The sequence below is a fragment of the Diuraphis noxia genome, unplaced genomic scaffold (genome assembly GCF_037042655.1).
Source record: "Diuraphis noxia isolate RWA-SAM2 unplaced genomic scaffold, SU_Dnox_SAM2 contig0004, whole genome shotgun sequence".
NCBI classification, from domain to species: domain Eukaryota; kingdom Metazoa; phylum Arthropoda; class Insecta; order Hemiptera; family Aphididae; genus Diuraphis; species Diuraphis noxia.
This window is the reverse complement of record NW_028301714.1, coordinates 65,924,402-65,950,000: the sequence shown is the minus strand read 5'-3', so window position 1 is coordinate 65,950,000 and position 25,599 is coordinate 65,924,402. Positions and strand designations below refer to the sequence as shown.

At 30.5% G+C, this 25,599-nt stretch overlaps 1 protein-coding gene across 2 annotated transcripts in view; it reads right to left on the bottom strand.

Annotated features, from left to right (window-relative positions):
* LOC107172986 (protein O-mannosyl-transferase Tmtc1-like) overlaps positions 1-25,599 on the bottom strand; it is a 306,219-nt gene that overhangs the window by 171,128 nt on the left and 109,492 nt on the right. The window contains exon 4 of one of the 2 annotated variants that reach the window (XM_089225406.1): positions 24,195-24,272. The exons of the other annotated variant lie outside the window; for it this stretch is intronic. Within the exon in view, the coding sequence (XP_089081532.1) occupies positions 24,195-24,272 (78 nt within the window). The remainder of the gene's footprint in view (positions 1-24,194; positions 24,273-25,599) is intronic. 2 annotated transcript variants of the gene reach the window in all.

Sequence of the window (25,599 nt, the reverse complement as noted above, 5' to 3'; positions counted from 1 at the left end):
AGAAAATATCCACGCGCGTTAAACAAAATAACAACATTAATAGTAGGTCCAGCGTAATGTTCACGTTCAAAACTTTGTCTTCTTTATAATACGCGTTAGTTTAGGCCGTCATTCGTATCCTACAATTTATAATTATAAGTGTGTATTAATATCAAATATTATATATATATTTGATGAGTATTTAACATTTAGAATTGGTAAGCGTAATTAATTACATTATTATATTATAGTAATAAGTATGCATACCTATGTTTATTTTACATTATGAAAGTGAAGAAGATATTCACCAATGTAGCGAAGTACCACTATTCTTCATCAGTTGTTTATTAAATTATCCGATAAACATTTTGCTTCAGTTTGAAATCAAAAATGTACGCGTTAAGAGATTTCGCGAATGAAGTGAAATTTCTTTCAGAGTTATTCAACCGATAGAACATCATGCTTGTATTGGAATTATTAAATAAAAATAATAACATTGGTAATCGGAATTAATTTATTACCTATTATTATATTGTTTTACTCAGATAAGATAAAGAGAAATTTCTCAGACTAGTGTGAACGCTATGGAAGTACGATTGACCAATAATCAATTAAAATTAAAATAAGATCATAATTTTGTTTAATTATTCATGACTGCTATACCGGTAATAAACGTTTGATCCACACGCAAACAAAATATCTTCCTTCGTGGACGCGCGGTGACTGTAAACAAACTTAATTCAATAGTTCTTTGTAAACCAACGCATTCTACTTATACCAATATAAAGATATTTATTCCATGAAATCGTTTCATGGATAAGTCAATTTCGGAAATATTGCAATGACCCTACCGGTGATCCACAAATTTTCGGTGTACCACCCACTATAAAGAAGTTTTAGTTAAAAATACACGAAGTCGTTTTAAAAAGAAATAACTAAAAATTTAAATCCATAAAACATATTATTGTGTTTAGTGTGATTTCTTATTATTTATAAAAATATATGAAATTTTTTTTTAATCTAACACAAAATTAACGAGTAAACCATCGTTCAGCGATTTAAAAACCCCGTTGAACATTAGTACTGCGCATAATCAGGAGTTTAAAATTCAACGAATCGTCTCTGTGTTTGTTTTTCTTATCCATAATTATTATTCCACACGATAATATTTAAGTGAGTAAGTTGTTTAAGTTTTTCCTGCGTCGTTGAGGATTACCATGGTAATAGTGTGAAGAAAAATATCAGCCGTCGAAAATACATAATATATATTATGTATAAAATAACGTCATGCGTACCTATACAATATACATATTGCCCACCGCCGATGACGATAATACGAATAATACCTATGAGTTTAATAAAATCCCATATATGATATAATCGAGACAAAGCATAATATGATTACGTACCTGCCTATTAATCGGATTAAATTATTATTTTGATTTAAATGGAATTGTAGAAAATATGACGTTGTCGTACAACGCTTATTTCTTTGAATTCAAAAATAATAACGCGAGGGCGGGCACTTGTGAAAAACTACGAATACAATTTAATGCCACGCGCTTTGCAGATACATGAAATGTGCATATTTATAGTATTTATACAAACAAAATCAAACGGCTGGTTATCAAAGTTGGTAGGTAAATAATAAAATAACTGTTATTTAATAACATGATACATTTATATTTTATATTATGCATCAGATATAGCTTACACGTGAATTCTCGTAAGTCATTTGGTCAAATAACTATGAATAGTGTACGATAATATTATATAATATACACTGGAGATTTATTACATTCCCTCTGTATACTATATATTTACAATTTGTGTCTTTAGATCTTTAAATGAAGTACATATTATAATGTGATTTTAATATGATATAGTAGTAAATATTATATTTTTACTATGATTATTACGCATATAGTAAGATGTATATATTACGATTTACCTACACAGTTATCAAAAATATTCGAGATAAATATTTGTTGAATTATCGTCAAAAACTGAAATATGTTTTAAAGATTCGTGGCAATTGCAGCTATGAAAGTATAAATTAAAGGACTGGCTATGACGTGGAAAGTACTAAATTACCCAATATTGAAAAACATCCTAACATTTTAGATTTACATTACTGTGAACCTACTACTTTTAGTGGCTTTAGACATCGATATATTTCAGTAAATATTAATGATATAATCATTAGGGGTTGATGAGAGGGTAGGTAGATAGTATTGTAGTTATATAGTTAAAGTACAGTTGGTTAACGGCTTTTTATATTGGTATAAAATTATTTATATATATATATAGGTTATAATGTTATAATATACTCATTAATTATCGTTTATATTTATATATATATATATATACATCAGGACATAAGTAATCGTTAAAAGTCGTGGTTCGTGAGCCGGGTGGGCAAATTCGAAGAACGGTTTCTCTCTTCCCCCTAATACAATCCAGTAACCCATCCAGTCGGTGGTGACGACATATATACTCACAGACCGATTAATTTAACCCTGAACATACATATTACATGCATATTATTAAAATATACATCACGAATCACGAGTTTTTTCTGTTTTTTTTTTTTTTTATTTATTATTGTCGATTTCATGGAGGGGTCGAAAACGTTTTTATTTATTTTTTATTTTAAGGTTTTCGTATAACGACTTGTTGTATACATGGTCGTTAATTTTTTTTGTTACAGTAACTTAATTAGTATCGATGTCACTACCGCCACCGAGGAGTGTTCAACACACAATGCAAATTAACACATGAAAGCGAATTTATTTCTTGTTTCAAGCTATGTATGTATATATGTTGTGTGTTTTTATATATATATATTATTATTATTATTATATACCACGAAAAACATTGACCACGGGGTTTTGAATTTTAAACAGCTAAAAGGTCATTGTGTAACAACAAGAAAAAAAAACAATATAAATGTCCTCCCCGCACATCGAGCCATTGTTTCGCGTCGTGTATTTTTTCTGACTTACATTACAAGTCTCTGTGTTAAATTTAATTGTATTATTTATGTATTATAATAATAATAGTATATATTAAACTCCGAATTTTTATCACGTGGTTATGACGGTTAGGTTAGGCATACACACACACACACACATGTACAAAACATCATATAATTTATAACTAAACTATACGTATATTATAAATTATGTTTTATATTATAATATATACAACACCGACGACGGTCCGAAATGTGTTATTACCATGTAAAATGTAAAAGACTACTTATTAGCCGTTGCCGTTGGGGAAATGATTTGACGGCAGCGTCAGTGGCGCGCGCGTATTCGGCAAATATTGCAAAATTCTATTTAATATTATTATTATTATATACCTGCCACAACAGCGAGCAGCGGTCGCGGTGGCATTGTTACCTTTTTTTAAACATTATTCACCCTCAACCCCTTTAACCCTCGTATGTACATGATTACACTGATTAATGTAACCTAAGTGGCATGTCCCGCGTCGTAAATTATTCTTCAAACGCGAATCGCGTGTTCGATAACCATGTGCCGCCTTGTCATGCCATTCAGCCATATTCGGGCCACCGCTTCCGCCTCTTTCTCCTCAGTCCTCCACCTTCTCCTCCACACCCTACAACAAACGAAGCACCATACCGGTCACCCACATCACGTTTTACCACCCATGTTCTTCAGAGTACTAAATTATTATACATACTACACGTTGGTAACGTTATACGAGTATATTATATTGTGTATATGAACCTAACCTATCTAAATATTAGTAATATATATGTTATGCGTTTGTGGGTCAGATATTGAAACTTCAATGATTATATTATTATATGTATGTGTGTTTCGGTTCTTCAAAATTATACAAAATATATTTATCCAATGGGTGACCTATAACCAGTATTTGTTTAACCGTATTTCAAATGATCTGTACAAACATACATATAATAATATATTGACACGGTACGTCGATCTTCAACAGCTCATGGACGTAAATAAAATATGCACAGAATGTGTTTCTTATATAATCACGCTCGTTTATTAAAGTTTACAAAATAATAATGTGTAGGGAAACTTAAATCCTGCAGGCCGCCACGGACGGTATCAGGCCTGTAGAGGCGCGATAAATAATGAAAAAAATTGGGGAATTTATATATATATGTTAAAAAGAATATAATAATTAATAGGGATGAGTTAATATTAATTCCCCACGGTCTCTTATAAGTCATGATCAGATCAATAGAACTCGCAGCAAATACCTATGCAAGTACGCTAGGGCGAGATTATATTATTGACGGTTCTGAAAAGAACCTATTTTAAATCGCGATGGTAGATCGACTGTTGGCAAAACCGCGGTAAAGCCGCTGGTAATTGCACATAGGAGTAGTACAGTATGTTTGACTCTGTGCTACGTCGTATTATAGTGAACCACGCACACGCTGGCATCGCCAATTGTCTTCTCGTATTGACGAAGCTACCCCGATGGTATTATAGCTACTCGATCCGTTCTCAGCCTGCTGCTACACAGTGTGTATGTATTGCGTTAAAATGTAGTTAGGGTCACTGGAGTTTTCGGTTGTCGACTCGTTTGACCGAGTGACTTCGCCGCTGTACCAATAGTTCTGCAGTCCGCTGGGCAATTGATTCGTCGTTCGTTTCTAGTTTATGTTAACGGAAAAATAAATTTGCTCCGTAAATGTGATACGCTTATATACGGTGTCCGCACTTATCAGCCGTGCATATCTGTGCTTAACGTCGGTACAGTTTCTTATTAATGAATATTAATTATACTCCATATTGGGAAACTCGCGGTAGTCAGTGCGACATGATGACTATGACAATTATTATCGTACGAGTACATAATACAATTAAAATCTATGACTGACATATTATCTTATATACAATATGAAAAATGCGCATATTTCTACAGATTTGTGAAAAACCATATTTGAACTCAGTGACGATAAAATCAAAAAAAGAATTTAATCATATAATTAAATACTAACTGTAAGAACTGATAACTTTATTATATCTTCGACGGGACGCAGACTTTGTTTGACGGTTTACCACAGCAAAGTACCAAAATAGTAAAAAAATAACAAGTATTACCTTATTAATAATAAATTAATTAAATGATATTTTTTCCAAAAACAAAGGCCTAACAGTATTACGTAACATTAATAAAGTATTAATAGGGGAAGCGGAAGTGGTTCTACTAGATCAAAACTATAAAGATCCAATGATTTTAAGCTCTTTTAAATTTGCTCCAATAACTTCGGTAGATGTTGAACGATCATTTTCAATATACGAGTACAAGCATTTATTAACAGATAGACGGCACAGTTTTACCGAAGAAAAACTTGAATATCATTTAATAATTAATTTTAACAATAAAGAATAAAAACACACATTTTGATTTGTATATTTTGTTTTTTTTTAAATATAAATAATTGTGTATTTATTTGTATGTGTTTAAATTTAAATATTTGTATTTTTTTCGTGCTTAACATAATTTTTAATTTTTTAATATAACTTTTTTTTTTTTGCATATTTTAATGATTTTCACTGCATATTATATGGCATATTTTGATACTTTTTAGTGCATAATTATCCGGGCTCTACTTATTATATATATTTTTAGTATACCACAGTGCGTTTATTATTTAATACTTTGAAAATCAAAATCGTCTGGACGTAATTGGGCACAAAAAATGTAAACATTATAATACAATTATATGTATGTATTATATTATAGAATTATCATAGAATCGCGATAAGCAAAAAATAATGTAAAATTCATACCAAAACGATAAATACTAATAAGAAATACCATTAAAATGAAAGCTAACAGCAGTGTACCAGAAATGCATAACCAAAGCGCCGTGATAATATAATTATTTATATTATTAAAGGCAACCAATAAGTACATAATAATATTATTAAATTGTTATTTAATAATACCATTATAGATGAATTACATGAAAGATCGCTTAACATTAAATAAATCAATAATGAGCTAAGCATTTAAGGCATACACATGTCTTAGTGGTCCATAATCAGACATGAAATTACCTGCACTTTTGTAAGCAAACCTGACATCTAATATTTCGTAATTGGTGCAGTAAAATCTTATCGTGTCTAACTTAATTATTTTTTAAATAAATAATTGAAATTATTAGGCTCTATACATTAATTAATACCATAATAATTAAATTCAATATTGAGTATATTGAACTTTTTTCTACGTCCCTTGAGATTTCAACATAATCATAGTTCTACTGCAATAATATCTTTTCGGCAGCTGTATAAAAATCCTTTAGATCCACTCAATCTTTTAAATGTTTTCAGTTTTCAAAAAATCTAGTACTCGATCGTTGTAATTTTCCCTTAATGAATAACTGTAGCGTATTAAGTGTCTTTTGCAATTATAGATAGGTTATAAGTAAAGTAATAATTTAATGTTTCAAGTCCTTATAATGTATAACAATATCATATTTTCTTGAAAAAATAAAAAAATAAATTTAGCAACTTATATTATTAAAATAATATGTAATTATAAGTTATTGATTTCAGCTTTTATTTGTTAGAGTAACCAGTTATGAATTTTCAAGTTATGGTATATTATAACTTGTAAGTTACAGCTTATCACGTAACTTATCTTTCCTTTTTGTATAATATCAAAAATATAAATTGAAAGATTGTAATTGGCTGATAAAGTTTCATTCATGGGTTTTGATATTATTAAAAAATATAATTTCTGCGTAATATTGTTCTTACGCGCGTTCTATTTTTTTTCACTGTTTTCTTTATTTTCATTTTTTATTTTTTTTGTGTGGTCAATATCGAGAAATTATAAACGTGCTGTATCGTTCGACAACATGGGTATGGGTACAACTTGCTCCTAACCTTTGAAAGCAATGACTATAACCTAGCCATGTAACTTTAGTATCTACTCCCTCAGGTCTACTACTTATCCACCTATGTCTAAGGATATTGAGAAGATATTTAATTAATTACTCTACTAATAAGCATGTAAATTAGACAGGGCCGTATTTAGGAATTTGACATCAAGGGGCAACCAAAATAAAATACGCCTCATTGATCATTATACAAAATACAAATTTAAATTATAAAATATTAGCCGCCCTCTCCTACTCAGCCGCCCGGGGCAACAGTACCCTGTAGCTCCCCCCTAAATACGGCCCTGAAACTAGATGACTATCATAATACATCATTGGCTCACTTTCTGAGTTCATCGAAAATCAGCGAAGCACTGTCTGCTATTATTATTATCATTATCATCAATATCACAATTCACAACGACATTCAGCTGCATTTGATATCGATTTTGGCTCACAGAACCCATTAGCCGGCGCATTAGGTACCTAGTATAATAATAATGCGGACTTGAGAAATGTGCGGTATGTGGTTTTGTGTGAATATAGCAAGTCGCCCGCACCTTCATCGATTATATTATACGTCAAGAAGTTAAGTCCAAAACAACGCTTTGCAGGCCGCGATTCAAGACGACCGATGAATCACAGCGACTTTAATATTACGGAAGAATACGTCATTATATACCTTGTATAACTACACGTATTGTATGATTTAAACCAAATATACTAGTACGACATTTAATACTTAACGACGATGCAATATTTAAACACGATCATTTGATCACAACAATGAATTATATTTTAGTCCCTTAAGTACCTAATTGTTTGTGTGCGTCTAGCTTAAAGTTCATTACATTGCAAAATATAAAAAGAATTATAATAATTGCAAACACAAAACATTACGATAATTGACGATCATTGCGTACATGAGGAAATCAAAAACTCGGATCTCTAATTATAATTATAATATATTATTCATTCAATTGAAAGGTCGTTTGGGTCACTATTAACATAATAATTACAGTACATGCAACCCTAGCTTGTAGTTTTCGGTTTCCGAAAGCAATTATAATTGATGGACAGTTACCTGACCACGGAAGTCATGCAGTAATTTTGCATGTACATATAAATGCTCGTAAAATAACGAATATTAAATCGGTTGTCAAATTAATTAAATTTATTTTCAAATAATTATGTTTGTACTATAAATATTGTTTGATAAATTTATAATATATTCGTGCTCGTTCGATTCGTAGAATTTATTTCAATATTATTATTATTATTCATTATTATTATGGTTAAAGTCGGTACACCGTGGACATGGGTTTTTCCTTATTAATTTGTTACCTAACTGTGTAGTCCCTCAGGGGAACACATTCTGTTACGAGCCTAGCAACTCCGAGACCCTCGAGCTCTTACTGGTGAAAAGCTCCAAGCGAGCGATTCTAGTAAGAACGTTTAATTCTTATAGGGATTAAACACCTGATATAGGGCAGTAGTAACCATCAGTACTGAAACGAAGTGAAAGAAGAATTTTCTAGTACGGCTCGTTATCAGATTATTCTAGGCGAAACACGTAGAACAAGTTTGATGGCTAGAATACTGCGATGAGGAAAGTAAGGGGAAACTACCTCATTATACTCCCATGTTAAAGTGATTAAAATAGATAAGAAGAGGAAATGTATAAATACAGACGATGGGAAATCGGAACCCGGAGTCTGCAGGGGAAAGAGGAGCAGGGCTTCCCAGGTCTTCATCCAGCGAAAACCAGGCCACGTAGTTAATAAAAAAGATCCTACTAGAATAGGTACTTGGAATGCAAAAACTCTTTTGAGTACCGGAAGACTAGAAGAGTTGAAACAGCAAATGAAAGAAAAACAGTTAGATGTTTTATGAGTATGAAAAACAAGATGTGGTGACAATGATGATTTCTGAAGCGGTGACTTTAGAATAATACATAACGGAGGAAAACGGGGAAAAAACGGAGTATTATTGTTGCTAAACAAAAGTTATGAACATATGTGTTGAGTTACAGTTACCACGTAAATGATAGAATACTTATAGTTAGAATTAAAGCAGTCCCAGTAAATTTAACCATCATACAGGTTTACTTCATTAAATAATGACGAAGAAAAAATACAACAAATGTATAACATTCTAGATGAGCTCATAGAATGCATACATCATAAAGACCACATCTCATTCACATATGAAGACTCTCTGGGATTTGAGAGAGAGGAGTGGAGATCTATTTTCTAACTATGACAAGGCTAAGCCTTTAGAAAAGAAGAATAACTGTGTAGATGTATTGATTTCATGTAAATTTAGTACTGATATACTATTGTTCATACTAAACATTTGGATAATACCGATTTCATATATCATACATATTACATAGGTATATTATATTTGTCGACTGAAATTGAATGTTTAGTGACCATATTATATTGTATAATGTGTATACACATTTGGATACGAATACACATCGTTTTGTAGATATTATATAATTATATACATGCGATATATTATAATGTAGTTTTAAATTAGTTTTGTACAGTTTGCACTTGTGTTTAAATATAGTACATAATATTTACCATAATATATGTAATATATTTGTCTTGTGGATATTGTTTATGACTCTATGCTCGATACACATTATTATTTAATATGACATTATTTGTTTTAACAACTATTAGTATGTATATAAAATCACATTAAAACATAAATATATTATATAAAATAAAAGTCAATAATAATATTATATGGTTATGTATTTACGCTACAAAGATGATTTGTCTTATTTCATATACCGTACACAAAATCAGTAAGTAGCTACATAATATTAGGTATATACCTAAAATAGATTTTGTTTGATTGAAAATAATATTATTGTTATTTTTTACATGTCTAATATTTGTGAAGGAATTTCTTAATAATTTTGAAAATAGAGCGGAAGCCAAAGAACTGCACTTCAAAGTTCTTAAAAACAATTATATAAGTCCATCTCTTCTTATTATAATATCATATTATACCCGTTTGTGTGGTGATTGTGTTTAGAACACACACGATGATTACGATGGCGTTGATGACAAGATATGTGATGGTAATTGATTAAAAAGTCCTCGACCGGTTCATTATTGGAAAAATGACGACTAACTTCGGGGTGCTAAAATTCTTCAGGTTGAACAAAATAACGATTCCAACACTCAAAGTTTTGGGTTTATGTGTCTATCAAACGCTTTCACAGTATTCTGTTACTGTGGTATAATTTCTGGTTCGTTCCCGGAACGTCGACGGCGCGTCTTTCTCGCGCTTATTTATCTTATCCCATCTAGACGGATCACCGCCTCGAAAATCTGCGGGACAAATCCTGCGACACTGATCTCCTTCTGGCCCGAGTTCAAGCAGTTAGAACAATTACACGTAAACACATTTAACGTCGTCCGTACATTAAATTATTGTTTTATAGACTTCGATAATTGTATTGTCGAGTTTTACACCAATAATAAAGTATAAAGACGCGTAATGCAACGGTATAGTCGTTTTATTAGCGCAAAATTGCGTTTCTTTGTAATATAATAAATTATAATATTTTTGCTGCATAGGAGTCTCTAGGTGAACTTGATGAAAAGAATATAATATAATTAAACTATACACTTATATAAATAAATATAAATTAGACGAATTTTATTATAATATACATTTATAGTTTAAAATATGTCTACTATACTTCTTAGTTAACAATCCTAAGCTAATAAAATCGGGAATGCGAAATAAAATACTTGACTATTTTATACTGCAAAATACGGTAATCGATTCTGCCAGTAATGGGATGTATCATAAATCTAAACGGAAACCAATTCAAGTAATCAACTACAGTAGTTGGCAAGTTACATTTATAATTAGAATAAAAATGTTTATTATTATTACTATTATTACTCTGTTTGTAGACGTCTTGTTTAACTAATAATACCTAAAAGTTAAGAACTCAAACAAACTAAATTTGATTTGTTTACACAATATTGTTGTTTATAATAAAATAAGCCAAATAAGGTACCTATATTCAAATTTTGGCCTGTAAAAAATGTATATTTGTGGTTAGGCCCTAGATTTCAAAAAGGATATTGACTTCTGGTTTACGGCAGTATAAAAATTAGAAAAGTTAACGTTTGATTCAAAGATGCAAGGTTACTTCTTATTTGTTTGTAGAATTTCTCACTGTTAACCAAATTCAAATGATTGGAAAATATTTTGTTATTTTTTTTATACACTGGTGGTTATTTTGGTTAATCAGAAGTATTTTTGAATTACTTAATTCCGAACAAACCACAGGGCATTAAAATTATGTCCTCAGAACTTTTGATTCAAGAACCTGCATTTTTGTTGTATTCGTTTTTGTACAATTTCCTCATTTATATACTATTTATTATAATAATAATGGACATACAATTTTCTATTATTGCAAAATTATACATCACCGAAATATAGTGATTTTACCGGTTTATCAATAGGAGTAATATGTTTAGCCTTTAGTAGCTTTGTAATTGTAATTCGGTGTAGCGATATGTGAATTTCTAGTTAGTTTTCTGTCTCAAATAATACCGAGATATGCGTGTCAGGTGATCATGAGGAATGATGTAACCATTAAGTCTTGAATTACCAAGAGTTTTGGAATGATGGCGGTGGTGGTAAAGTGTACCATCGCTGTGTTTTTTAAATGATATAAATTTTTTTTAGATTTTTTTTGAATTTTTAGATTTTACGATAGTTTTAAACAACAATATTACATACCTACTTATCATTGCGGACATATTTAAACAGTCTATAAAAACCAGGACTGCAGCTAACAACCACTGGGCGATGAGAGCTGATTTCCAGGTGCAGTAGATGTAGTGTGGTCGGTTTCGTTTCGTTTGTAATTAAACCGTTAATAATCGTATTGTGCGAAGTTCGGGATTAATGATTACACCAACAGCGAATTGTATATTATAATTTATTATAGAGATGACACAGCCGTGCACTTTGAAGTTTAATTTAAACATCTGATTGATCGCACGGTACCTGCTGTACAACATTAGGCTAATGGACCATGGCCAATGGGAGAGGTCATATAGTCCACTGCAGTTACAACGGAGCACATTAGAAACACTATAGTTTTCGACCCTTATAATTAGATGACGCAATGTCAACCAAACTCACATGGTACGTTGGCCGTTGCACATCATCGTATTATAATATTACAATTAATTTTATATTATGCTATATAATATGTTTAATATATGACTTAACAATAAATGTTATGTTTGGTCTGCATGCGTAATATTATCAATTTTAATATTGATTAATGATTAGTGTATAATCGTTATACTCCTAATAGTAATACTCTGCTTTAATTTCATATTTGATACAAATATAGAATAATAATAGTTATTTTACAACCGACACATCAGAAATTACCAAAAATAGCAATGCTATTCCTACTCCAATATTTTTAATTCGTACTTTTTTTTAAATATTTATGGTTTTGGTATAACTATGACAAAAGAAAAAGGCTGATTCAGGAAATATTCAGTACAACTTATATGTATTGTCACTATTTATAATTTGAAAATAGTCTATACAATTAGGTTCAATTCGGATTGAAATAAAAAATTGCAAGTTTGTTTGATGTTAGATACTCAGAATTCACAACATTCTTCATTTTTATTGACTTAAAGTTCCAATGTGGTAGATTATTTAACATCAGAGCTTCTGAATTGTTGAAAAACCGTTAGTTTTCCAATAATCAGAGTATATATAACGTGCACGTTATCTATGCCATAGATAATGACGATAATGTTCTTATTGTAATAAATACTAATAATCAATAAGAGTCCATTTTATATTTTACAAAAATGTAGAAAAAACCAAACCAAACTTGCAATACTTGAAACTGTGTTATATCTTTAATAAAAATACAATATCATATAATATACGAAAATTATAATACGAATTTCTCAGAAAATTGTTTCTTGAAATGTATTGAGATATGCCTGGTACATTCGAATTGTATTATAAGTGTATTGAAATATGAATGAAGAAAAAAAGGATAAGTGTGTGCTCTTGCTCATACTACGTAATATACAATTTATTTGTCTCATGATTTATTTTCGTTTTCAATGTTCTAATATAATATGTTAAGTATGGTAGAAAATGTTGTAATTGATCTATGGGATTTTGGGTCTTATAACTAAAGAAATATAAAAATTATTTTAATTAACTATAATTTGTTATTGTCACCTATTATAAAGACAAGTTTATTAACTCAAAACCTCATGTAAATACGAGTCTGCTATAAATTTCTTCAGGATTGGGAAAATTTGCCTTACCCACTCATACCTTATGAAGAAAGAAGAACCCCCTGCACACGCTGTGGGGCCTTCCTCGCCGTTAAACACATAATCATGGAGTGTGATGTCTATACCTCAGAGAGAAGAAGAATTGAAATATCAGATCACCTAACGGAGTCTTTAGGCCCTGAACCTTCGAACATCATCAAGCTTTGCACATTTCTTTCAGCAACACGGCTGTTAAATCTATTGTAACTTCACATACCCCTATTTACTATACTTTATCAAATAATGTATATATTGTTACTTCTTTATGTTATTTTGTATTATCTCATTTATCTTTTATAACCTAACTATTATTATTAGCTACTCTGTAATTTTACACATTTAATTCAATGTCTGTATTATGTAATGTATTGTACTGTTTTGTAAATCGTAATTTATGTCCAATGACCATAACAGCCGTGGACCTGTTTCTTATGGAAATATATTAACATAAATTTTATTCATCATCGTATTGGAAAAAAAACTAACGATGTTTTGGACGGACGGATAGCAAAAAGTATTGTATTTTAATTTAGTTGAACCAGAGGAATATTAAAAAAATACTAAAAGGATACTAAAGAAATAGGTACCTACTTAATAATAATAATAATAATAATAGACATGTATGTGAAACACCAGCCTTATAGAACAGGCTGTACGTGAGGTGTGCGAAAGAGGAAAGGCAGTAGCAATATGACCGTAATATTGGCATGAATCGTGTTGTTGTCACTATTTTCTGATGCTGCACCGTTGTTATTGTTGTTGTTGTACGCATAGAAACAACAACGAATTACTCGTCGAGAGAGGGATAGAAAGATACTGAGAGATAAAGAGAGAATGATATTCGTGGGGAGAGTTAGATATAGACGTCTCGACGTCTATTTATCATCAGAACCAGCCGCCACCCGTGCACATGAGACTGTTTAAATGGGTTCGCGTGTGGCAATCACACGGTGGAAAATACCTCCGTCGACTGACTAACATCATCGCCGTCCTTCCATCCCACCATGACACGTATATGATGGACACACTGTGACGAGGTAGGGAAACGGGACAGGATGGTGTGAGGTGCGTTTAATGTGAAGGGGATGCATAACAGCTTGCGCGGCGTTATTAAAAAAAATTTACTGACTTGCTCCAATAAAACCACCCTCCTGCCATCTATAAAATATTATAACGTTTTGTGGATGGATGATGATGGCGGAAAAAAGCAGATGGCCCAGAGAATCGTTAACGTAAAGCACACAAACACACACTGTGACGTGGATTACTGAGTAGTGGTCGTTGGATTGCTTGGATTGGAGGGGGAAGAGATGCAAGAGAAAGAGGTAAATGTACGGGGAGGGTTACAAAAATTTCATGAAAAAAGGCAGAAAGTAAAAGTTATTTTGGTTAACCACGCTTATTTTTAGTCTTACCGATTTTAAGTTTACACTAGAAAACACTATAAGTATACAATAATTATAGGTATCTTTAAAATATTACAGTTCATTGGTAAATATATGCAAAATACGCAAAAAAAAATAAGTTTTCTGATATCATATTATGCATATACTATCCATCGGTAGTTGAATAGTTAGGTTTTTATAATAATATATTGGCTGGGTTTTTGTGAGTTTTACCTATAGCGACTTGTAAATCAGATTATTTTATAATGTAATATAGCCTCTGTGGTTACAGCAGTATACACTTAATTTATTTATATTAATTTGATAGCTTAAAGTGCTATGGTCAGGTACCCGTGCGAAAAAAAATGCATCGTTCGAGAACAAACACTATATTATATTGCACGAGATGGTAAAATCCTATCGCAATATTCGGAAAGAAAGTAAATTGAATTTATTGCGTCCGTTTCAACCGCACGCGGATTTATAATGTTTATTCGGTTTATCTAAAAGTTTTCAAGTTTGTATTCCAGTCTAAAACGTTAGAACGATTTATGTCCGTAGGTTTAGCGCCAACTATTACGAAACATTCTTTTTGAATTTAGTTCCGAACTATCCGATACATACAATACATTATTGTATAATATAATACGATGTTCGGTTTAATCGAAAAAGTTTATTTTCAATAAAATAACACGAATGTTGCATGTATATACATATAATATAAAACCTGTATATCGATTAATCGTTTATTTCTTCGCGCCACAAGTCCAAACGAATTGAAAATCCTTCAAATACAATAGTAATACTCGTATATTATTCGAATACTGCAAAGAGCAATGTGAAATATTAGATTAATTTCGAATGGCTTTAATATTATTAAAACTGGGTATATCGTAGTTAAGCACCATATACCTACCTATTAATTAGATGTATTTAGACGACCTTTTTTTTTATTTGCAGGTTTTTATTAAAACATAACTATATTTCTCTTAGACACGCGCATAGGTTATTATAAAACTAAATATCGTGTTCATAAGTAGGCCGTGTGTATATGCTATTATTTGTAAATAGAAACATATAATAATCGAATGTTCTTTTTTTGTTCTATTTTGAAAAATATTAAACAATAAATTATAATGTACGAAGTGCGTGTATATCATTGTATATTATAATGATGAGATGTATGATTATTTATTTTATCAATATTTAGTAGTTTTCTATATGAAACTAGAAATATATTAATGTGTTTTTGAAATTCTTTACTACGAATTTGTTTTGATAAAAAATTCAAAAATAAATTGTGAATTTGTAACGTCTTAATACTATGTGGGAATAAAATAAGTATAATCAAATACACTTTGATTTACATCCCGTAATATTTAAATATTACTGAGTAAAACAGGGGTCACCAGAATACTCTTATTGATGAACTTACCCATCCTACAGAAAATAAATTGGATCAAATGAGGTTTTAGTTTATGTTATTTGTTGGTTTTCCTTTAGCTTTCTTTGAGTATACACCATGTACTTTAAAAATAATATGTTGAAACGAACCCCGAAAACTTCCAGAACTCTTAATGCGAATCTCCAATTTATAAGTATTAATTTGTGAGATCCCCGCTGAACATTGATTAGATAATCACATCTCCTAATATACTGAGAGCAGGTTTAAGGTCTTACTGTCAATATTCGTCAACTGTCTATACGCCCACGCACCAACATAAATCAAGCACGAAATCCATTTTAGTAGACTACGAATTTACAGCAATAATCCAAGGATTTTCAACCAAACCGGTGGTAATAGGGGGGCATACAAAGTGCGCGCGCTCCAATGACGACGCGTAGTGTACAAACGACGTCGGGAAAAAAAGTTTCTAGTTTTTCGAATGAAAACTTAATAAATTGCTGCGCAGAACGCGGATTTAACGTTAATGGCGTGGCGAGGAAACGATCGAGAGGGGAAAAAAAGTTACGCACAAACGGGGCAGTGAACTGCACCGTACTGGAGGTGGGAGTGACCTCTGGTGATGCTGTAGTGACTACATGAATACGAAATTTCACTGGAACAAAATTATTTCCCAAAAAACGAATTGCGTTAGCAGTGCAGCAGGCGGCGCAATATATATATATAATATAAATACGAATAACCTATTACCTAGTATATGTTATATACCATAAATTTTATCGTGCACGGAGCACGTCGTCGTGTACTTATATACATTTTTAATGTCGAGTTCAACTTTTTATTTGTTCGGGTGGAGAGAGGCGAACCTTTTTTGTCTTTCCGTTTCATTTAAATATACATGACGAAATAACGGCCTCGACGACTCACGACCGATCATTGTCACGTTTTACTCGCTTACCTGTAGCCATGTAATGGGCTCAGATGTTTCAAGCCACGACATTTTTTCTTAAAATATTATTGAGCTTATATTTATTATATTTAAGTTTTAAAATTTGTTACCTATTCAAAAAAAATATTATTCATACCCTCTACTCCCTTCACCAAAAATGTTTTCTGGCTACGATACAGAACAGTATAGTTGGCAGATTAACGCCATACTATAATAAGTAGGTAAGTAATATCCATAGCCCATAGGTAATGCACAATATTATAGATTTGTAAAATTTAACATCCCAACAATCTCAATAATGGTCGTTTTTGAGATTTGTATATTCAATGCTGGGAGCTGAAAGTGCGTGGACAATACATCTAGGGTATCTGGAACTCGTGTTTATACCCACATCTTCCTGCCAAACACTATCTTTGGCGGAGGGTGGAGATATGGTCGGTATAGTGGTCGTATCGCGAATGAAATTATACATATTAAAATATAGCCTACGACGGTTTATATATAAGTTAACCCGCTTGGCCGATAAATTATCAGTTCCAAGACCGTGTAGTTTAATGTACATAATAATGCATGTATATACTAACCGATATTGCAGTAATAATATAACGATAGTCAAGCACCCGCGCAGACATCGTTGCAGTCGCAGTGGTTGTGAAATATATACTTGCGGAATTTTCGCGTCATTAAATTCACATAATATGGTACCCGACGACCGTAGTGTGTACGCTGTTGTGAATAATATATAATATTAACTCGGTTAAAAAAAAAAAATCCAATTTTCGTACACAATATAATATATGTATATATTGTGTATATATATATATAAGGATATATAAGAATATTACTAGTATACTATGTACCAAAGTCAAATAAATTTAAAGTTAGTTTAAACAAAATTTAACCCGGAGTTCGGTTGACTTTTTTTGTACCATTATTTTACATATGTAGTTGACAGGGACATATGGCCGACTTTCAGTTAACCAACACGGCAGAGGGGGTTATAATACGTGGTTGTTTCGAGCTCATATTAATATTTAATCCTTACAAATTAATAAAAAAATAAATATTTTTTAATACGTTTATCAGGCGAAAAATTTCGTCCTAGGTACTCCGAATAGAATGAGTTAAGAACGTATAATAATATATTTTACGTTTTGATAAAATGCAAATGATTAAGCATTTGCGTCGCCAAAAATTTAAAATCTCATTTTATTCTTTATACTATAGTAATATATTGCCTAGTTCATGATAAAAGAACCATCTCGCCGTTGCGTCTACCGATATAAACATTATTCGTGTTTTTCATGCACTATAATATTTATATATAATACATCTTATGCCGTGGACCCGGAAAAGACCACCCCAGGTTGGCGGGCAGGAGGAAGCCAAATAAGTGTATTTCAACTTTGTCAATATTTACATTCGAACCAATATACGGGGCCCTCAGGAAATATGCCGGTCAGGAATCGCACGCTCGTCCCTCACTCCTTTCCGGCTTTCCACCAGGTTTTTGAAAACTTTACTTTTCTCGTTCACTAAAAATTATCGCGAGGCAGATTTGATCCAAAAGTCTCGAGAGACGTGGAAATTGTCTGTACAACTACAGCCGAACAACGCACGATTTACGCTCGAAATGTCTTTCATTATTTTTTAGCTTCAAAATAAAAATACACGTCATATATCACTGTACATTCGTTCAAAGTAAATTCAAATATATTATACGACAGATATTATAATAATATAATAATAATATTATTGTGTCTCGTGCGGGACGGCTGTTGTGGTTCATTGGCTGACCATAACATCGATTGGATGATAATTAATATACAATTGGCCGACAAATTAGTTTTAACCAACTGTTTTAAGATTACATGATTAAAAATCCAAACCGTATAAACAGTTTTCATCATCATGGCCGCCTGTACGTACTATACTATATTTACATTCCACAATTAATATTTAATTTGAAAATAATAACAACAACTACATACGCTAATTAAAAACACACACCATAACCGTAGACTTTTTATCTGACCTGAAAGATTAATTTTTTTCTTTATATGTTACAAAAATTATTGCAAACATGTATTTTATGTGGTATATATCTACCTACTAATTTGTAAAAGCAATTGAATTTCAAACCTATGGGACCATTTAAATAAACAAAAAAAAATGTTGATTCACATAATTACTTATAAGTCTCTAGGTGAATTTCTAATATCGAGGAATCTTTTGATAAAACTTGTACTAAAGGAGTCCAACAGTTTTTGAGTCTACAGAGAACAAGACGCAAAAAAAATCGTATTTCTATCTTGAAATTTAATAATAACCGATGAAACCGTGCAGGTGGATGTCAGTATTGTAAGCCATACTCGGGTTTTCTTGATTTTGTAAAAAATGTACTTTGTGTGCTCTGTGCTATAACACCGTTATGTTTAATCTGTTTCATATAAGTTTAACAACAACAAACCGATATATTTTACAGTTAGTTACGGAAAAAATGCATTATTTCGTAATTGCCGTTTTGTCGCCATCTCGGCTTGACATGAGAAAAAACACGTAACATCAACCATACAGTGCCACTGGTTAAACAGAAACGAAGAATAATGTAGGTATGTATATTATATATATGAAAACGTGACAACATGGTATTTTGTGGAATTTATTTTGGTATAACGTATTTCGTTCACGTATTATTGTAGAAAAAAAATTACCGATAATAATGTTTGAATTTCAAAATGAGTTTGTCAGGATGTCCACAAATGCTATTCCTTTCTCTCCATTTGACCTTTTATCACTGCAAGCATATAGCTGCAACCAGGATTTTTGGAGAAATGTATTTTTTTTTTTATTCATCTACTTCACGCCTACAATCACCATCACGGATGGATGACTTATCGGAGAGATATTCCTTCAAAATAACTATACCTAGATGATTTAATATATATACATTAGATATATATAAGTATATTATGCTATTTATAAGCATACAATATATATATATATATATATATATCAGCTATAAGACTCTAACGGTGACAAGTACAAATTGTGACTTGCCAATAAAAAAATATATATAAAAAACGGTAACGAAGTTCGATATATATATATATATGTATATATAGTTTTTTTAATTTTGAATTATAAGTGGGAGCGGTCGAGAACCCAATCAAAGTTCTACAGCACACATAATAAAGGAAATCTCTTTTTTCACATATACACACACATGGTCTATCACTGTCAACCTAAAAAAACAAAAAAAAATCATCTATATATATATTATACATACGCATGCACACTCAAATCAACACACTTGACCAAACTTTACCCCCTGAAAATGACTGTTCGACTCGCTTTATCTTCTTAACGTTCTTGATTTTCCTTATTTTTTTGTCAACTGTCGAACATTTTTTTTCACATGTTGAAACGCTTTTACGGAATTTTTATTACTATCAACGGAGACATTTCTTTACCTACTGCGATTGGCGAGTTAAAAATCCATATCAAACTCGACCTCGTAGATATTGCACTTTTTCGTTCCAGCTTATGAATGTTCGTTCACTGTTCATTTTAAAATGTCGACATTTGTTTTTCTTATTTGTACATTTATACTTAAAAGAACGTATAATATTAAGTATATAAAAACGTTCATCATTATTTTTTCTTTAATTTGGATAAACAATTTAAAGAATTTTCGCCGAATGAGACTATTAAATTTTTAACGTTCAATCCCATCACTGCATATAGAACGAGACGGTCGTAAATTAAAAAAAGTACGTCAGGAATTGAAAATGAGACTCAAAATGTTAGACGATAAATATTTCTGAGTCAAACGCATCGTACATATCCTAATAAATATATTATAATTACGGATATTACGTATGTACAGACGACTAGACGAGAGATGATAATTTAATAAATTAAAAATGTATAGTTAAATAATTAAAAATACTTTATTAAATACTGTACTAGTCTGTTTCATACAATATCTATCGTCAACACACTCGTAGTTTAATGATAATGCGTACGTCACTGTAGAAAATCGTTTGTTTTTACTGACAAAAGAATACATTTTGAATTGTTTTAAATCTAGAAACAAATAAAACCTTTTAGTTGGTATAAAACATTTGTACGATATTTCAAAAGTTTTAGAGTTTGACTATCGGAATTCACTCATTTCAATTGTATAACTATACTATAGACATTTATAAACATCTATTTTATTTCATTTATATTAAAACTTGGGAAATGTTCGCGATAACAATATTTCAGTTTCTGTATTAGATCTGTATTTATTAAACAACGGCGTTAAGATTTCTATTGAATTGGCAACACATACAGACTATGTATATACATTTAATTTCAAAAAGTGTTACAGCATAGCTCATATATTTCACGTTGTCTCTATATTTCTTTTAGCCTGAATCCATTGTATTACCTTGAATTAAGGCCATCACTGCAGCTGATGAGATAGTAAATATTTAAAATTTCTAAAATTTAAACTTCAACATATTGATTAGGTAAATTTAGGATAATATAAACCTTAACAATGCTCCCAGACGTTATGGTACACGACGTACATACGTGGATATAATTAGCTAATTGCATTATTTAAATCTCACGGTTTCTCAACATTTTGCCATACATCATACATTATCATTGCACACAAATACGATTAACGGGGAAACTAGAGTGGAAGAAAAACTTTCCTTGTGTCGTAAAGATGAGATGTACTATTATAAAATATTATAATAACGTCGCAGATGGTATAGGATATGTCCTTTAATCAGTACAAATAAAGTTCTGAGTATGATACACAATTCGACGAAATGTTTTTCGCGTTGTCTTTTGCGTCGTTATACGTTGAATTTTCCTCCTAATGACCAAGATTTTACAACAAGTGTAAATAAATAATTGCATATATATGTTAAGTTAGGCTATATATATTATCGGTTATGTAATTTCGTTTAATAATATCATCGATAATGAATGCTACTATAAATTACGTTATACTTTTAACTTTCGAGATGATAAATCTATAGTTAAAATAATATCCAACAACATATAGAGATACGGCCATGAACTCAAATAACACCTAAATTAAATTAAATTAAAAACCTTTTACTATTATGACCCTCACCACCGGAAATCTTAAGAAATAGAAACGAATACGTATTATATTTAAAATTCATTATGGAGGTAAGGTTTCATGTCTTCATGATTTTTTTATAAGGAATTAGAGATAATACTGATTGATATTGCACAATACTTATCGGCTATCAGTGTTTATCTATTGTCTTTTTTTTAACGAGTTTTGTTTAGTGAAAATAAATTTTCTAGACTATATAAATGTAAGAACTTCGTAATTTAGATATATGTGGTATTATTAATAATAAATGAATTATTTAATCTTGTTCCATTGAAGGTAGTAACTCTACATAAGATGTAGGTAAGTAGATAATAAGTCATTATAAATATTATATCATATTATACTTTTTACTATTTTAGAAATTGTAATTATATTCATTTTTCATTTCAATAAATGCTTGTTAAATATTTATGTGGTACTTACTATTTTGAAAATAATCCAGCCATTAATAACTTATGCCTGCCCAACATGGGCGGCAGCTTCCCCTACAAAAATCAAAAAACTTCAAATCCTTCAAAACAAATTTCTGAGAACATGTCTCAAAGCCCCATGGTTCATGACAAGTAAACAAATTCATAACGACGCAGGAATTCCTCTTCTCCAAGATTGGATACTGGATAAAAATACAATTTAAAAACTTTCACACAAATCTGAATAAATCTGATGGCGCACGGTTCTACAACTTGGGAAACAAAACAAAAAATCGGCGTTTAAAGCCACGTCTACCTCAAGATATTCTTCTATCACAATCAAGCGAAGACGAAGACCAAAATTAAATTACCACTAAAAATAATTATTAACTAATATTAGCATGTTTACTTCATTTTCACTAAATAACTAACTAATAATATCAAAATTCATAATTTGTAATTGTCATTTGTAAATAGAACGTTAACAAACTTGTAATAGCGTTTATAATATGCTGAAACATTTTAATTTTAATAAATAAAAAAAAACTATTTTGAATAGTTATAAATTATAATAGAGTACTAGTCGGTATTACACAAATGTGTTAGGAATCTGTCTTTCTCATAATTCTGAGTATTATTATGGGGAAAAATGTATTTATTTTTATGACAATAATGTACTTTTAATTCTTTAAAATATAATATTATAATAATACATTACATTTGTGAGTGGAAAACATATTTTATTAATTATTTATTTATTTATTAATATGAAACATAAGTTTAGACCTAGTTAATTTAATAGGAACATGACTAAACAAGTAGGAAATCAAGACACGCGATTCGTTCGAATTCGTATAATACTCGAATGATATAATAAACGTGTGATTATATTCTAGTCTTATTCTTCCTATAGATATTCTAGATTTGAAGTAAATAGTATTTATACAGGTAGTAGAAGTTATAATAATAGTTCAGTCAAGTGATCGCATACGTACTTATTATGATTATAAATTTTAATGAATTATTATCGGTTGCGTAGCGTGAAAATACAATGTGAAAGATAATATTATGTAGAGATGATATATATTTTAAAGATCCGACGGCTTATAACGAGCAATATACTATGTTATGCAATATTATTACGCCTTTAACCCGTTCCCGTTCTTCCCTTCGTCCTCCTCATCATCGAGTTTCGCATGTCAAACGGCTATATAAAATGAAAAGCCTCCAGTCATCAAATTCGAGCCCGATACCCCAATTTTACGAACTTTTAATAATTATGTATGTCTCGGCAAAACACGAGGAGAATATTATTTATATCTAATAATAGTAATAATAATAATAACAGCTTATTATAACATATTATTACGAGATATTACTAATTATTATTAAAACGATGTATTTTATGCAACAAACACTGCCATTACATTTTGATTGACGATGGTGTATTATTATTGTCGGCGATCGCTATCTGTTTTCACTATACGCCTGATAATAATATTTATGTACCATATATATAGTATGATTTTTTATGATATTGTGGTATGGCTGGTGCATTGCATACCATCTATATATATATATATATATATATATATATATATATATTATACGAGTATAAGTAAGTGTTCGTTTTATTTACTTCTTTGTTGTTTTTCAGTAGGCAGCTATATTTTGAATCATAATTACACGTAGTTGTTGTTCGCGGCTGCTTTATTACCTATAATACAATCAGACCGTCAAGAAGATATCGAAACACAAAGAAAATTATAATTGAAAATAAATATATTTTTACCTATATTATTATTATTGTTGTTGTTCTTTGTCATGTGTAAATATGGTTTCTAGTAAAATAGGTAGGTATAGAAAACAAAGGAAATAAGTCATCAAGCGCGAACATTACAATAATAATGAATAACGACATGGATATTCTGTAATATTATATAAATATGATAATATTATGACTGTATATAAACATTATATTTTCCTCGCTCGGTGTTGGTTTATTTTTCAATTTAACTTATACACCACTTCCACTACTGCTTTTCAGATTTTCAATTGTTGGAACGTAATCGTGTTTAAATATATAATACGATTTTTTTTCCACAAACGTATAAATATTTAATATTCATTCCTCTTTTTTCGTTGGTCCTCTGGAGGTAACCTTTTGTTCGTTTTACTCCGATTCCTACGTATAATCAGTATTCTTTCTCATAATAATAGGTATTTGTTTAATATCGGTGCATAATTAATTATACTATCTATAATTATTGACGTTGTTCATTGAAATTTTTAAAAAGAAAATTCGCTTACATGGAAAACAAGAAAATTAAAAAATAAAATAAAAACATTCGATCCATATTATCTAGACACAATATTATATCATATTACAGGTACCGTTAGTGTAGGTAATTTTAACACAGACTTTGAGTTCTCGATTTGAAAAAATATTATTTCTTATAAAAATTGATCGTTTCCTCAACAAGTTTAGATGTAATGCCACTAGGTAATTTTGAGGGAAGGTCATTCGGTCTATCATATTTATTGATGAGACATTTTTTTTATTACTGATAAACTAGTTTTTTTTATATATATATAATTATGACACTGTCCAGCTATCAAATAATTATCTCTACGCCCGTCCAACCACACCAATGCTTATAATTTTTATTGACAAAATTTTGAACGTACTTTTACTGTAAAACTCAACTACTGTATTATCATTTAATTCTATAAAAACCTATTCCCATTGAAGAGCATATAATGTATTCTTTTTTTCTTCTAGTTAAAAATAAAAACAGTAACGGCAAGAAATATAAATATAATGTGAGTAATATAACGTTGGTCTAGGTACAATAGAATATAATAACTGCAGTATGTTTGTTCAGAAATAATTTTAAAAAAGAATGTAACACTATCGGTTCATCTTCGTTCAACTGAAATATAAATATAATAATTTTAATAACCTAATAGAAATCAATCTTATCTAACAACAAAGCTGCAATATCTCGTAAAACGTATAGATATTTGGTTTTCGATAAAAATGA